At 42.3% G+C, this 17,904-nt stretch overlaps 1 protein-coding gene across 1 annotated transcript in view; it reads left to right on the top strand.

Annotated features, from left to right (window-relative positions):
* Positions 1-528: 528 nt before the first annotated feature.
* LOC126481399 (facilitated trehalose transporter Tret1-like) overlaps positions 529-17,904 on the top strand; it is a 96,064-nt gene continuing 78,688 nt past the window's right edge. The window contains exon 1 of the mRNA XM_050105129.1: positions 529-620. Coding sequence (XP_049961086.1) covers positions 548-620 — 73 coding nt within the window. The 5' untranslated portion in view covers positions 529-547. The remainder of the gene's footprint in view (positions 621-17,904) is intronic.

The following is a 17,904-nucleotide window of genomic DNA, read 5'->3' as shown; positions in this document are numbered from 1 at the left end:
CCTGAGCTACGCAAGCACGACTCATGATCCCCCCCTCCCCCCTCACAACTTCAATTCTGCAGTACGTCGTCTCCTACCTTCCAGGCTTCACAGAAGCTTGCAGAACTAGCACTTCTGGAAGAAAGGATATTGCGGAGACATGGCCTAGCCTGCGAAAGGCAAAGGTCCCGAGTTCGTCTCGGTCCGGCACACAGTTTTCCTCTGGCGGGAAGTTTCTTTCAATATTGTTTGAATTATTCGGCACGCCATTATTGTATTATATTTGTTAAGTATGCTCCAAACTAACGGTTGTGAAGCCAATGATTCCATAAAGAGTGTGTGGGTGTTGTGTCCACATGAGTGAGGCCCGTGAGCGGAAGCGATGTTTCATACTGTTGCACAACTGTTCGCGTCCGCTTAGCCATTCGGCGATATCCCCCGCGGTGCTCTCGTGCTCAGCTGCGCGATGACCGGCGAGCTCTGGCAGGCGATAACGAGCCGCCGATGTCACTGAAGGCCGGCCGCGGCGAGGATTTCCCAGTCGCGCAGCGGGCGCCGGCGCGGCAGCATGGAGCAGCAGCAGCAGAAGCGGCAAGCGCCCAGGGGCTCCCGGCGTCTACAGTACGCCGCAGCCTTCTCCGGTAGGTGGCACGGCCTTACATGCTATCTCACTTCGTCATTCATGTTAGATGCGCATTATTTGTGAATTGTATTTGGCACACGCAAACATTTTGATACTGACACCTTCTATTCACCTCTACGTCTCGTAAATACTAGAGACCACTGTAAAATGGATGGCAGAGGGTACGCGTATGGTGTATTAAACCTTCCCCTCGTTGCATCTACGAACGGAAGTGGAACAATGGTTGCTTTTACGCTAACGTATGTTATCGTTTTTGCAGTAAACGTGATTAAAGCGTGCATGGAATGTGCGCTTTTTGTTTGGCTCGTACTTGGTTGTCAAAATATTTGCATCTGTACCTCTTTCCATCCAGTCACATCCGTCTGTACCTAGGTGTTTTTAGATTGCCTTTGTACATCTTTTCCACGTTGAAGAAAATGCGTCAGTTACCCCGTGTACGTAAGAGAATTTCTGTATCACAGAAGTAGAATATTAGAGTAGGTTTCGAGCAAAAATTAGCGAGTGAGGTGGCGCAGTGCTGAGCACCTTGGACTCGTTTTCGGGAAGACGGCGGTTCAAATGATCGTCTAGTCGTCAGAGATTAGTTTCTCTATGATTTCTTTAAATCGCTTAAGGTGAATAGCGGGATGGTTCCCATGAAACAGCACGGATGATTTAGCGACATTGTGCTGTCTCTAACGACCTCCTCGCAAAATTCTATTTTTCTTTCCTTCCCGCGCAGAAATTAAGCAATCGTCGCGAAGAATGATTTCGGATATCGCCAATATTTAGATGTTCGAAACCAAGCAAAAATGAGTTGTAAAAGATCACATCATTCTTGATTAAGTTATCGTGGTAACCCTGTGTGATAACATGAACTAGATAAGGTGTCACGTCACCATAGGGAAGACTTTTTCCTGCAACTGCATCTGATAAACGCATTAGAAGCTACTCATCCAGTCACGGTGACAAAGATATAAAATACAGCCGATGGAATTTGTTCTCCAGTGACACTGTAATATCGAAGCATGTTTCCTTATTAAGCCCATTGATTTCTAACTCGCAGTTGTTTTTGTTGTGGTCTTCAGTCCTGAGACTGGTTTGATGCAGTTGTCTATGCTACTCTAACCTGTGCAAGCTTCTTCATCTCCCAGTACCTACTGCAAACTACATCCTTCTGAATCTGCCTCGTGTATTCATCTCTTGGTCTCCCGCTACGATTGTTACCCTTCACGCTGCCCTCCAATACTAAATTGGTGACCCCTTGATGCCTCAGAACATGTCCTACTAATCGATCCCTTCTTCTAGTCAAGTTATGCCACAAACTCCTCCCCAATCCTATTCAGTACCTCCTCATTAGTTATGTGATCTACCCATCTAATCTTCAGCATTCTTCTGTAGCACCACATTTCAAAAGCTTCTATTCTCTTCTTGTCTAAACTATTTATCGTCCATGTTTCACTTCCATACATGGCTACACTCGCAGTTATCATCGTGCAAAAGTGGTAACAATGACGAACGCTAGCATTACTTTACCCATGCTTACAGTGACCCATTATCATATCGTGGCAGATTTTTGGTTGATCATTGTTTGAGATGTAACAAGCTTATTTTATAACGTTTTCCTATAACCAGTCAAACCAATACAGAGTGAAGAGTAATCGTAACTCTGCAAATAGCGAAATGAAAATTTGTGTGGCACTGGGACTCGAACCACGATTCCCTGCCTCCACCAACATTCACCATAACCATCACGCTATCCCATCACAGCTCCCAGTTCGACCCAAACATTCCTATCAATAACATTTTCCCACTAACATTCTGAAGAATCAGCCTGACCTCCATTTCGAAATTGCGCCACCAGACTAATGTACACTATCTGATCAGAAGTATCCGGACACTCCTATGCACTGTAGAATTGAGCACTAGATGTCACTAGAGGCGAGACCCAGCTAGAGAGCATATATAGGGAGAGAGTGGCCATCCGGACGATACGGCGGCCATTTTTCTGCCAAACTGCGGGCGGGACTTTTGAATGGCCAATAGTGGAGTAGTGGAGTAGTGGAGTACAGTCACCAAATCAAAAGCACGAGACAATATGGCGAAATCATTAGTTAAATGCCTTTCTTTACAGCTATAATATACTCATAGTAGCCTACTACGTACAGCACAGGACAATTTGATACAGTGGCTGTAAAAATTATTCGTTACTTGCATTTATCTCCTTTAAAGTTCGTTTACTAGACATATTGCAATGAATGTAACGTAAATAAAAAAATATAGTGTATAACATTTGTTTTGTATCGGAAGTGCATAACGCTAAAGATTTAACGTACCTGTATTACGTCAGATGAATGAAAGTCGTAAGCAGTTGTTTACTTGTGACATGCAAAAAGTGTGAGACGTATTAGTACGTCTTGTCACGTATTCAAACTTTTTGCATGTCATATGTAAACAACTACTCACGACTTTCTTTCATATGTATACTGAATACCTCTCGTAGATAACAAACGAAAAAGATTACAAAAATCAGGTAATGTTAAGTGTAGGTTACTGTAATAACGAGCAAATATAACAAGAAAACTACCGTATCCCTTCTACCCCACAGTAAGTAGGCCTATTAAAAACTGTCTTCAAGAGTACCTACCATTATTTACAACGAATAATGTTTCAGCAACCACGACAACTGCGGAAAACGTTCCTAAAACTTGCCTGCGTCAACAGTCAGGCAATAATATTGAAGCCAAAATAATGCCTAGTGTTCTGATTCGGAACGAAATAAAGTTTGACGCTATAAAGTCGAATGAGCATGGCACAACTATTACAGGAACTTTCCGTTTGCAGCAAGGACTGTCAGATACTGGCTTCAGAAAAGCTTGTGATGCTACCAGTATGCACGCAAACGCTAATTACGTACTAAAAACGATATACAACTAAATCTAACATGCATGCACAACGCATAAGTCTCTCAATAATTCAAATACCTTTTGATCGTTTCCAAAAGTCCTCTGAACTTAAATTCAACTCATAAGCACGGCGAATATAGGAAGAAAAATGGCGCCAAAGCTAATCAACCAATCACGTGCAACTTCACCTACGGCCACTCTCTCTGTATACAGGCTCTCTAGACCCAGCAGTATAAAAGGAGTCGCGGAGTACTGTTGTCAGTAGAAAAGCAGTGACAGTAGAATGCGTCAGTTATAAGAGCTAGGTGACTTCGAACGTGGCTGAGTTGTGTGATATCGCTTGAGTAACAATTGCATCAGGGACATTTCAACCATTTCGACGTACACTGTCGACTGTTGAAGTGGAAACGTTAAGGAGCAACCACGGCTGAACCAACCCCACGCAGACCTCAAGTACTGATGGACACGGACCATTGTTCCTTGAGAAGTGTGGTTGTAAAAATAATGCAAAATCAACGGGAGGAATGACTCGTGAGTTCCAGAGTGTTGACAGCAATCTAGCTAGCACAATGACTATTCGTAGTAAGTTGAAGAGAACAGTAAACAATGTTCCACTAGCTCCTCCCACACTAAGGACAAGTGGAAAGGTTTCCATCGTGATTATAGGCGCACGACGGGAATCAAGAGGCTTTGACCGCGGATTAGTAATTGGAGCTGGGACATTCCTTTTCAGAAATCGTTAAGGAATTCAGTATTCCGAGATCCACAATGTCAAGAGTGTGCCGAGAATACCACACTTTAGGCATTACATCTCACCACGGTCAACGCAACGGACGACGGCCTTCAATTAAAGCCAGAGAGCATCGGCGTTTGCTTAAAGTTGTCAGTGCTAACAGAGAAGTAGAAGTGCGTGAAACAATAGCAGAAATCAATGTGGGGTGTACGATGGACGCAGCTGGTAGGGCAGTGCTGCGAAGTTTGGCGCCAATGGGCTATGGCAGCAGACGAGCAACTGAGTGCCTTTGCTAACAGCACGACATCGCCTGCTGCACCTCTCCAAGGATCGTCAGCGTATCGGTTGGACACTTGACCACTGTAAAACCGTGACCTGGCCAGATGAGTCCCAGTATCACTTGTTAAGAGCCGATGGTACGGTTCGAGTGTGGCGGAGACCCCACTAAGCTATGGACGTAAATCGTCAATAAGACAATGTGCAAGGTGGTGATGGCTCCATAATGGTGTGGAATGTATTTATATGGAATGGACTGTATCTGCTGGTCCATCTAAACCGATCATTGACTATAAATGGTTATGTTCAGCTGCTTGGAGATCATTTGCCGATATTTATAGACTTAGAATTCCCAAACAATGATGGAATTTTTATGGATGACAATGCGCCGTGTCACCTGGCCAGTTATCCGCGATTGGTTTGAAGAATTCTGACAATTCTAGAGAATGATTTGGCCACCTACATCGCCCAATAGGAACCCAATAGGAAATTTACAGGACATAAGCGATAGGAAACTTTGTACAAAATAACCAGCACCAGCAGCACTTTCTCAAATGTGGACGGCTGTAGCATGGCCCTCTATTTCTCCAGGGGAGTTCCAACGACATGTGGAGTCCATGCTAAGTCGAGTTACAGACTCCGCCAGGAAAAATAAAGTGCGAAGCGTTATTGGGAGGTACCCCATAACTTTTTTCACTTCAGTGTAAGGCACACACTTCTGTAATCAATCCTTAGCGACGCTTGAGATGGAGTAGTGTGTCACTCCTGGACAGTGGATGACTTGAAACAAAGCATTTGCAATGATTAATCATGCTACACTTTATGGGAATCCGATGGAATGGTTTTGGTTTGGGAAATGCCTGGAGCTTAATAATTTTTAACATTTTTATGCAGCGACAGCAACTGATATTGTTTATATAAGAATATACAGCCTACAGTTGCAGGTTAACTTTGGCGTTTACCTAGATTTCAACGTTAGTAATAACGTCTTCTTCAGAACATAAAATATTATTTAAATGTTTGCCTAAAACAGGCCATGTCCTAAGTCAACTTTGTAAAACTTGATGCATAACCATAAGGTTTCGTCACTTCATTAAATAAGCTGTAGCAGATTCACTTTAAGCCCGTTGTATGGGCCTCGTCGTGTGACTTAGGACATGGCCTGTTTTAGGCAAACATTTAAATAATATTTTATGTTCTGAAGAAGACATTATTACTAACGTTGAAACCTAGGTAAACGATAAAGTTAACCTGCAACTGTAGGCTGTATATTCTTATATAAATGCCTGGAGCACTTTACCTGTGATCATGTGTAGAGCCAACGCTGAAATACGAACCAAGTGGTATTACGATGTTCAGATGCTTCTCGTGGTTAGATTTGGTCCTTTTATTGCGCTTCTGAAAACGCTACATTCAGAAGGGTATGAATACTTTTTGCTTTTACAGCACTGTGTATTGCATACAGTAGAGGAACAGTTAGGCCTAGGTGACGAAGATTATTTGCATCAGCATGGCAATGCACACTGCCATGAAGTACCACGTGTGAGGCGAAGGATAAGGTTTGTGGACAGTAACACTGCTGAATTCGGCTGGACTGCCCAGAGTCCCAACATGAACCCAATCGAACATATTTCAGATGAGTTACGACGTCGATTGTGCTCTACACCCCAGTGTCACTACCTTCTACTGGTTTTGGCCCTAGAGAAAGAATGGGCTTCCATTCATCAACAGACAGACACCTCACTAAAAGTGTCGCAAGCAGTGATGGAGTCGTCATAAAGGCCAAAGGTGGCCATACTCTACATTAATGTCGACTGTTAGGAGTTCATATGCTTTTCGTCAGCTAGTGTACCGCTAGACATTTCCCAATGGCAGGACATGGCACGTACCTCCATCAAATCTGTTCCCCTAGTGGTATTATTCCCATATATCCTGTGAGAAACCTCTTTCAAATAGGTTTCATTAGTTTCTATAGCTCATAACGTGGTTGCCGACAACATAACGATAATATTGTCATCTCTTTCAAATCATCACTGATTGCAGCTTGGCGTGTTTCGCCCTGTGCATTACACTGAGTGAAACACCTAACCACACCATTTTTGCTGACATCCAAATAGCGTGCTAATGGTCCTCCTATCAAACGCACTGCATATCGCCGCATTGACTGGAGGGCTGGGATCTAGCGAGACCTGCGACCGTAGCGGTCACGCGGTTCCAGACTGAAGCGCCTAGAACCGCACGGCTACATTGGCCGGCTGTGGTCTTAAGTCCGAAGACTGGTTTGATGCAGCGCTCCAAGCTACTCTATCCTGTGCCATCCTGTTCGTTTTTGAATAACTACTGCAACCTACATCTTTCTGAATCTGCTTACTGTATCGTTCTTTTGGTCTCCCTCTACGGTTTTTACTCCCCCCCCCCCCCCCCACACACACACACACTCTTCCCTCCAATACTAAATACTAAATTGGTGATTCCTTGATACCTCAGAATGTTTCCTATCAACCGGTCCCTTCATTTGGTCAAGTTGTCACAAATCTCTTGTCTCCCCAATTCTGTTCAGTACTTCCTTATTTACGTGATCTACCCTTCTAATCCTCAGCATTATTCCGTACCACCACATTTCAATAGCTTCTACTCTTTTTATCTAACCTGTTTATCGTCCACGTTGCACTTCCATACCTTCATAAAAGACTTCCTAACACTTAAATCTATATTCGATGTTAAGAAATTTACTTCTTCAGAAATACTTTTCTTGCCATTGCCGGTCTAAATTTTGTATGTTCCTTACTTCGGCCATGCTGAGTTATTTTCCTGCCCAAAAAGCAAAACGCACCTACTATTTTAAGTGTATCGTTTACTAATCTAATTCCCTTAGCATACACTAATTCAGTTCAACTACATTTCATTTATCTTGGTTCGTTTTTGTTTATGATCATCTTATACAAGGGTTGGAACTTTAATAGTGGCAACTATTTATTTACAGCTCGTGGAAAATAGATACATGTTTCAAAGTTTTACTGGCTTTCAAAGTAGTCACCAGCATTGTGTGTAACCCGTTTCCAGTGATGTGGAAGTCGTAGGATACTCTTAGCAGTGCCAGTTGTGTTGATAGTTCGAGCGGCGTGGTCTATTGCCCGACGAATTGGTAGCAGTTCTGAAGCAAATGCCGTGAGGTTTCCTTCAGTTTAGAAACTGAGTTGAACTCACGACGGCTTGTTAGGGGAGTGCAATAGGTGGTATAGCACTAAGGAGACCCATTAGTCAAACAAATCAGTAATAGCTTGCACTGTACGTGCTTGAGAATTGTCCTGCAAAATGATGGTCAGGTCCTGCAAGTGTGATCACTTCAGTCTCTATACTGTTCATTTTTGGAATACAGCCTGCGACCAGCTTAGAGATAGAAGCGACGACACTTTCTGCAGGCCTGACCATCACTTTGCAGGACAATGCTCGGCGAAGTTATTTTGTGTGCTCACACAAGAGACCTGAACTGGAAATACTGTGAAGGTATATAGTCTGCCTGTAAACTGAAAAAATGAACAGCTCTCATCAGAAAGGAAGTTGCCTTTTCTGGGATAACGCTACCGCTACTGTACAGAATGACCCCTGCACCACGGAGACTACTGGTTCTAGAGAAATAATGAATACAATATTTTTTGTAGGAAATTTAATGTCATACATCAATAAAAATTTTGCATCGCCCCGGTTCCCAGAAAACCTGAAGATAGACGCTGACTGTCGATATAGTATCAGAGACACAGGCCCTCTGACTGTTCAGAGATCTCACTAAACGCGCCAAAAGATGTAAACAACCATGCATTACCAGCGCCTATTAGACGGAGGGATCCGACAGCGGATCAGTTCGTCATTCCACCAGGAAGGAGGTACACAGCTCGTGTTGTCTGGAGTTCAACCATGCCGAGACGGTCAGTACCGCGGTTCGATCGCGTCCGCATTGTTACTTTCTGACAGGAAAGGCTCTCAACAAGGGAAGTGTCCAGGCATCTCAGAGTGAACCAAAGCGATGGTGTTCGGACGTGGAGGAGATACAGAGAGACAGGAACTGTCCATGACATGCCTCGCTCAGGCCGCCCAACGGCTACTACTGCAGTGGATGACCGCTACCTACGGGTTATGGTTTGGATGAACCCTGGCAGCAACGCCACCATGTTGAATAACGCTTTTCGTGCAGCCACAGGACGTCGTGTTACGACTCAAACTGTGCGCAATAGGCTGCATGATGCGCAACTTCACACCCGACGTCCATGGCGAGGTCCATCTTTGCAACCACGACACCATGCAGCGTGTTACAGATTGGCCGAACGACATGCCTATGAGTGAGACACGTGCCTTAAACCAGAAAATCGTCTGAGATGGGTTTGGAGGCAACCCAGTCAGGCTGAACACCTTAGTCACATTTTTCAGCGACTGCAGCAAGTTGGAGGTTCCCTGATGTTTTGGGGTGGCATTATGTGGGGCCGACGTACGCTGCTGTTGGTCACGGAAGGCGCCGTAACTGCTGTACGATACGTGAATGCCATCCTCCGACCGATATCAGCAGCATATTGGCGAGGCATTCATCTTCATGGACGACAGTTCGCGCCCCCATCATGCACATCTTGTGAATGACTTCCTTCAGGATAACGACATATCTCTACTAGTGGCCAGCATGTTCTCCAGACATGACCCCTACCGAACAAGCCTGAGATAGGTTGAAAAGGGCTCTTCATGGACGACGTGACCCACCAACCACCCTGACGGATCTGCGCCGAATCGTCGTTGAGGAGTGCGACAATCTGAATCAACAGTGGCTTGACGAACTTGTGGATAGTATGCCACGACGAATACAGGCATGCATCAATGCAAGAGGACGTGCTACTGGGTATTAGAGGTACCGGTGTGTACAGAAATCTGGAACACCACCTCCGCACGTATCGCTGTATGGTGGTACAACGTGCAGTGCGTGGTTTTCAAGAGCAATAAAAAGGGTGGAAGTGATGTTTATGTTGATCCCTATTCCAATTTTCTGTACAGGTTCCGGAATGCTCGGAAAGGAAGTGATGCAAAACTTTTTTGATGTGTGTAGTTTACATTTTCAATAGGAGCAGCAGGTTTTGAGTTATCGAAGAAAAACATAAAAAGTAACCTAAATCACCCTCACATCACCCAGTAGACCCAAGAAACCACTGAAAAATGTGTTGGGAGATGCTACCTCATCCTCCCTACGGTTCAGATTCGGGTACCTCGGATTTTCATTTCTTTGGTCCACTCCAGGAGTCATTACGTGGAATACACTTCAGCAACAACGAGAAGGTCAAACGATTTGTGGTAAAGTAGCTCAGACAACAAGACAAAATTTTCTTTTTATCAGACTTAAACTAGTTTATATTTGGGACAAGTGTATTAATATTGCTGGGGACTATGTTGATAAGTAGAAAGTCATTTTGTAAAAATACAGTTTTTTTCCCTACACCAATCTGTCTAATTATCGGACAACCCTCGTATTTCCCGTCATAGCATTTAATTTATTTCGTTCTAACTGATTCTGTACATTTCATGCCAGTGAATGCAATTCAACTCATTTACAGATTTCCCCTAGTAATGATTGAAATCGGAAATTTGGTTTCGCGTGTGGTTAAAGTACGAAAATCGAAAATCATAAACTGCGATCCTCTTAATTTTTCTCCGCAGCAAACGTAATGAGTATTATAAATGTAGCGTCTGTGACAGAGCGGACGGAGCAGGAGTCTGAAGTCCACCTAGGCATAATAGACAAATTTCACTTTCATTTGTGACTCCAAATAAATCTCAACGCTTTGAATTCTTTTGTCTACGTAGGCACCAGCTGTCACCTAGAAGCTTTTATTACATACTTATTAGACACTAACTTAATTCAGCATCTGAATATTGATTTGTGTCGTATGTCTTGATTACCACATTCTAGTCTTCATTAATCGAACTACTGAGTCAAAGCAACACCACAACGTTTGCGGCGGAGTCAAACATCACCTGAAACGAGACATGTTTAATTTGCTAGCCATCTTCCGCAGTAGGTGTGATGTATCTATTATGGTACTACGTGGTTTCTATTTTTCTGCCTTTAGCGTAATATAGTTTAAAAGAGTGGTTTGCCAAACATACTTCACTTTTTTTTTACACGGTATCAGCAATCATTGTGTAAATATACCGCATAAAAGACATTCCTACAGTTTATTCTTTTGTGACATCTTCGTTTATTGCATTTCAATGCTGCAAATCTTCACACAGCGCAATTTCTACAAGGATAACTTGTGTCACAATTTACAAAAGTGAAACAAGGTGCAAAGAACGCAAATGCAACGAAAGGGGTCCCTGGAAACCGGAAAATCAACAATGATAAAATTCCAACCGAGTCTTTCGGCTGCAGTCTCTGCTATAAACGAGCGAAAAAGAAGTCTATTTTAAAACATGCTGCAAAGAGTAATAAATACCCCAAGTGAGATTCATAAGCAAAACTTTTTTTTTTTTTTCGCGCTGTTGCTCATGTCTTGCATGTGTGCTTTTTCTCCTTAAAATATGTCGAGTTGATGTTTCCTCGTTAGGAGAATGGTAGCCAAGTCTGACATTCGTCGAATAGGAAAAACTATAAAAACTTAGTTCGATATAAGCAATCTCAGTTCGAGCCTACTGCCCCCCCCCCCCCCCTCGCCCCCCCTTTCTCCCACCGAATTGCAAGTTCAGTGAAAGTTTGTAACACTGCACTGGTACCTGATTTCTGATCGCACTTTGTTTGTGGATCCCTTTGGTAAAGTGTTCTTTATAATAGGACAGGCTGATAATAAACCACAGTATCGTAAACTATTGGAATTGTCTTGCACCAGACACCACGCGAGCAGATAATGAAACTGCGAGCCCATATGTGAAGAAATGTTTCCGCATTCGCAAAGCGCGTATCAGTTTGAGCTGCGTCACTTTGTCGTCTAATCAGTTAAAGGCAAAAAATAAAAGATTAACGCTGCTACAGAAATTCCAGTGAGGAAACGCAGGCAATTACCGTTTGAAACAACAAGTTTACTCTTACCAACCACCTTTTTTTCTTCATCATGCCTTTCAGATGTTTCATCCCTCATCGTGTGGATGTATGTGTTGCGTTTATTACTTTGAGGCAACCTGTGACAGTATCTAGCAGAAGTTAGAAACAAAACACTATTTCATTACAAGGCTCATCGTTTTGTGAAGGTCTTTGATTGCAAAGTTGAACAAGAATATGAATTTAAACGTAAAAATAACTCCAGTGGTCACAGGATTTCTGTCATACTACATCACGTACAATATCATAAACACTTTTGCTTGCTTTAGTGTTTACAATTGCTTACTTTAGTGTTTACAAAATGCGTGTAATGTTGGGTGTGATGTAACGTGAAAGGAAGGAACCCTGTGACCACTGAAAGTATTTTTACTTTTACATTTATATTTCTGTTCATCTTTTCAGTCAAAGACCTCCACAAAATTATGAGCCATGTACTGTAAGTGTTTTGCTTTTGTCTTCTGCTACCAGACAGCGTCACAGGATACCCTAAGTCGTAAACACAACATATGAATTCACCTGATCATGAAGGTTTGAACGTATGAAACCCGTAGTGGAAACAAAATAAATTATGGCTGGTTAAGAGTAAACTTGTTGATTCAATCAATGTCAATGACAGTAGGTAACTTAACCCTAGGACGCCCAAGCCTTTTTCTCTAACTTGGATGCCAAAGGGGGGGGGGGGGTTGTTGATTGTTATAAATATTGGATTGAGTGAATAAAAAATTGACATATTACAATACAAAATACAGATGTGTTAATATACAATAGACTACCCTGAATCCTCAACTTCACGGCAAGAGACACACTTCACAATTTTTTCTGAATGGTGTGTTACACACATGTTTATGACACTGTCCACAATACTGTTTTGGTTTACTTAGATTGTTGTGCTTCTGCTTCTTTGTTTAAGCGTCTCTTACACAAATATGGCACCGACCTTTCTCTGCAGTAGGCTGACGTGCTTCTGTTGTCACTTCTTTGATTTTCTTTTGTAGAATAGTCTCCATTGATTGAGCAATTTGGTTAGATAACCCTCTTGCACTGGCACTTCTTTCTTCTAGCTGTAATTTCACTAGTTCCATTCCAGCTTGCAGAAGATAGGGTTTCCGTTTGTTGTGTTTCTTTTCATTCCATCTTGGATGTTGCTGGATGAATCTGGTGGTTGCATTGATAGCACAAATGTCGATGAGAGAGTAAAATACAGATAGAGGCCATCTCTTTGTTCCCCTCTTGCAGGTGTACATACGCGCCATTAGATCAATGGTATCAATTCCACCTTTAGTGTAATTATGATATGCATTTATCTCGGTTTTATTCTTCTCTCCTCCAACAGTGCCTTTATCTTGGTGCATTGTTGACAACATCAGTAAGTTTTTACTTGGTTTCGTTTTTGCTATCTAGGACACCAAAGTTACTGGAGGCCTACCTGTTGATGGGTCTGTGAATAAGAACATTGATGAATGTAGCTCTCGATTTGACGTGTTCATTATGTCTGGAATATGCTTCCTGTTTGACTGGAGAGTTCCTATTGTAGTAACTTTGTAGTTTTGGTATAACTCTTCCGCCAAATCCACCGATGTGTAGTATCGGTTTGTAGTAATATTTCGACAGTATTTTTCACACATGCTACCAGATGTTTGACGACAGCTGCTGAACCCCGTTCTTCTTTCGACAAATTCTGAACATTACCTGCATAGCGTTCCATATTAAAGACGTATTTGTCAACTGCATCGGACATCATAAGGATGCCATACTCGCCCGGTTTATCCTTCATAAATACTTTGAACGGGTAGCGCCCCCTAAACAAGCTGAGCATCTCATCAATGGTGAGGTGGGCCCCTGGTTTATACAGTAGTGGAAACCTATTATTCACTTTGTTGAAAACGTCACGAATTGCTGTGAACTTGTCTGCTTCTCTTCTTAGCTGGCGGGTACTTTTGTCATCAAACCTTATAATTGCAATAAGTTCCTTGAAATGTTCTCTTGCCATATTACCCTTGTAAACTGGTCGACCCATTAGGTCTGACCAAAGATCGTGTACACTGACAGAATTGTCCTTATTTGTCCCCATAAGTATCAGGATTCCTATAAATGCATACAATTGTTTCTCATTAGTCAAAGTAACATTTCACCTAACTGCGTCTTCATTTGAATGTTTTACTATAATATCCACGATGTCAGGCGTAAGAAGTAACTTCAAGGCTTCTCTTGGTGAATGGCAAACACCAGCTGGAGTTACTCCTGCCTGCTCTCTTACTATTTTAGCAACAGACCTCCGAGGAAGTCTAGGCTGTGTGGTTACGTACCTTCTTCCAGACTTGGCCACAATAACATCCTGATGGTCACTGCCTGAAGCTGCGTTATCTTCATCTTTTCTAACATCCACATCACTTTCCCGATCTAAATCATACTCCATAACACCATCCTCATATTCACTTTCACTCCCCGAGTCAGAATCGTCATCTAAAATTTCGTTCAGAACTCTTTCTAAAGACGAGTCATGTATTCTTTTAGTCATTTCTAAGTCTGGGTGTGGACAGTAGGGAACTGCACTAACTCACTGCAAGTTTACAAGATAAATAACAGCTGACTGACATCAACAATCACATCCCCTGAAAGTAAACCGATTGTTGTGAATATCAAGAATACCAACCAACAAGAAACTAACTTGCATTGTTGTAGAGATGAGATACGGAATCCTACTAAGGGAAATTTTCTATAGCATGGAAACCTAAGGGGGGGGGGGGTTGTTGGACCCATAATTATTTTTTTTTTCCCTTTCAAAGCAGGAATTTTCTATATAATATATTGACACTAACGTTTCATAAAATAGCCAACAAACAATAACTCAAAGGGAATATGTAGTATGAAAGTTACTTGGGCAAAAGCAGGGAACATAAAAAATTGTGGGTTCAACGAACCCCCCCCCCCCCCCCTTAGGCGTCCTAGGGTTAAGTACAATACTGAAGTCTCGCATTTGTAGGCGATACTAACAAATTGCTCCCCTCTTGTCCAAGGCACACAACTGAGCTATAAGCACATTTGCTCGCAGTTTGGCCTTGTAAATTCAGCCGTTTGTTAAAGCTTGTCAGGTTAGCGTTAATCAGTTAAATATGCCCTGGACTGATATTCCCTCTCACACATAAACTTTAGGCCCACGAATTCATGTAAGAAAGGGATATGACTGCAGCGTTAACGAAATATGACCGACAACAGGAGACACTCTGCTCGAGAAACTTCTAATGTAAGTAGCAAATAACTAATTGATTTGCGTGAACCCAGCAAGTTGTAATAAACAGTTGAAATTACGTAAGCAATGTATAAGCAACTGTGTTTTTATTTTATTTTTGGGGGATGCTGGACCTGTTTTGGTTGGTACCATAGCCTACAAAAGCAAGATGTAAATTAACCACGCATTATACACACATAAAAAAAAGGTTTGCATCATCCCAGTTCCCAGAACTCTTGAAGATAGACGTCGACTGTGGATATTGTATCACAGACACAGCCCCTTTGACTGTTCAGAGATGTCACTAAACCCGCCCAAAGATGTGAACAACCATGCATGAGCAGCGCCTATTACAAGGAGGGGGCCCGACAGTCGATCAGTTCCAGTCATTCCACCAGGAAGGAGGTACACGTCTCGTGTTGTCTGTAGTTCAACCATGCCGAGACGGTCAATACCGCGGTTCGATCGCATCCGCCTCTGAAGGAGTCGCTGTATGGTGGTACAACGTGCAATGTGTGGTTTTCATGAGCAATAAAAAGTTCGGATATCATGTTTATGTTGATCTCTATTCCAATTTTCTGTACAGGTTCCGGAACTCTCGGAACTGAGGTGAAAAAACTTTTTTGATGCGTGTATATACTTCATTTTCAGACTAATAATTAAAGCTATTGTGAGTAGTTTGTTTTTATTAGTTAGTACTTCCAAGCAAACATAGCACAAGTAATCCATCAACGTTTATTTGTCCCTGGGCAGCAGGTCAAGTATTGCAGTGTGAACGTGTGGCCGCAAAATGGTTAGTTCGTACTGATAGCCATAGTCCATGTCGCGGTGTAGTTATAACTGTGCAGTAAACATCGGGTAGTAAATTGTGTGACGTCCTCGCAGGTAGACAGATAAAGAGAAGAAAAGAGCTAACACGCTGAGGTTAGCATATATTAAGTCCCCCAATGATCACATTATATATGGTACACCTGAAAAGACGAGATCGATTTTGATCCGGTGACGGCATTTACCACCTGCTGGATAGCTGATGTACTGATAATGGTTTCAACAGATGGTATTGTGGGATAGCTACCAGAGCGCCATCTTTATCTACTCGTCAACAGGGAATGTTCTCAGCCAGAAGTCTCAGTTTGGTGCAGACGTTTGAAGCAAGTAGCCACCCATGCTACGAGACGCAGTTGCGGTTCCTACAGCCAACTGAGCAAGAATAAATTTCTTTATTTCACGTCTATGACCACAAATATTGCAGGTCTTCAGACTACCGGTTTCGCTCAGCAATTACCATCTTCAGATCTTCTGGAATACACAAATGCAGGTAGACGATATCTACAGCTATTTGCTCTGTGATTTTTTATATTATTCTGTGTATTCCTTACGCTGGTTATTATTTATGCCTTTATATTTTCATCTAAAATTCGCCACTAGAGCATATTGTCACTAACCTTTTTCCCTTTCTAACAATCTAACTTTTGTTGTGTCTTAATTTATTTAATTTTATTATTGTAATGCTTTTACACCTGGTAAGCCTAGTACAGACATTACCGATTTTATTCTTCTTTTTACCTTGTATCGTATAATTATATCGTTGAAGAATGTGTATGCCTACAGTAGCGGCATCTGGCGAGCTTGCGACACAACCATTTCGTGGCTACTGTGCGGCAGTTTCTTTCGTGCAGTAGCACTGTTAACAAGATGACTTTAGTGTGTTTAGCGTTTGACGATGCCATGATGGTAGAGTATATTATAAAACAGGTATGCATCGTTATATTTAAAGCGCGTAATTTTCACATGTATGTCAGTAATACTTTTCTTAGTGGCCTTTTTATAAAGCTATAGACATTCTTTCAAATTCTGAAGGTGGCGGGGGTAAAATACAGGGAGCGAAAGGCTATTTACAATTTGTACAGAAAGCAGATGGCAGTTATAAGGGTCGAGGGACATGAAAGGGAAGCAGTGGTTGGGAAGGGAGTGAGACAGGGTTGTAGCCTTTCCCCGATGATATTCAATCTGTATATTGAGCAAGCAGTAAAGGAAACAAAAGAAAAACTTGGAGTAGGTACTAAAATCCAGGGAGAAGAAATAAAAACTTTGAGGTTCGCCGATGACATTGTAATTCTGTCAGAGACAGCAAAGGACTTGGAAGAGCAGTTGAACGGAATGGACAGTGTCTTGAAAGGAGGATATAAGATGAACATCAACAAAAGCAAAACAAGGATAATGGAATGTAGTCTAATTAAGTCGGGTGATGCTGAGGGAATTAGATTAGGAAATGAGACACTTAAAGTAGTAAAGGAGTTTTGCTATTTGGGGAGCAAAATAACTGATGATGGTCAAAGTAGAGAGGATATAAAATGTAGACTGGCAATCGGAAGGGAAGCAAGAAGAGAAATTTGTTAACATCGAATATAGATTTAAGTGTCAGGAAGCCATTTCTGAAAGTATTTGTATGGAGTGTAGCCATGTATGGAAGTGAAACATGGACGATAAATAGTTTGGACAAGAAGAGAATAGAAGCTTTAGAAATGTGGTGCTACAGAAGAATGCTGAAGATTAGATGGGTACATCAAATAACTAATGAGGAGGTATTGAATAGAATTGAAGAGAAATTTGTGGCACAACTTGACTAGAAGAAGGGATCGGTTGGTAGGGTACATTCTGAGGCATCAAGGGATCACCAATTTAGTACTGGAGGGCAGCGTGGAGGGTAAAAATCGTAGAGGGAGACAAAGAGATGAATACACTAAACAGATTCAGAAGGATGTAGTTTGCAGTAGATACTGGGAGATGAAGCAGCTTGCAGAGGATAGAGTAGCATGGAGAGCTACATTAAACCAGTCTCTGGACTGAAGACCACAACAACAGACATTGACTAGTTCTATTTGCGCTTTGTTGCAGATCTGAAGATGGTCATTGCTGAGAACTTACAATATGTGCGATCACAGACGTGGAATAAAGAAATTTAGTCTACATTTTCGGATCACTGCTCAATTCGCGACTACGCCGCAGCTTGTGCAGCTGAGGGAGTTTGAAAGGGTCAAACTGTGGCCTTCCGAGTGATGTAATGGCCCTTTCGCAGAATCGTCACAG

Source organism: Schistocerca serialis, chromosome 5, assembly GCF_023864345.2.
Source record: "Schistocerca serialis cubense isolate TAMUIC-IGC-003099 chromosome 5, iqSchSeri2.2, whole genome shotgun sequence".
Classification (NCBI taxonomy): Eukaryota; Metazoa; Arthropoda; class Insecta; order Orthoptera; family Acrididae; genus Schistocerca; species Schistocerca serialis.
This window is presented reverse-complemented; position numbering and strand designations above follow the sequence as displayed.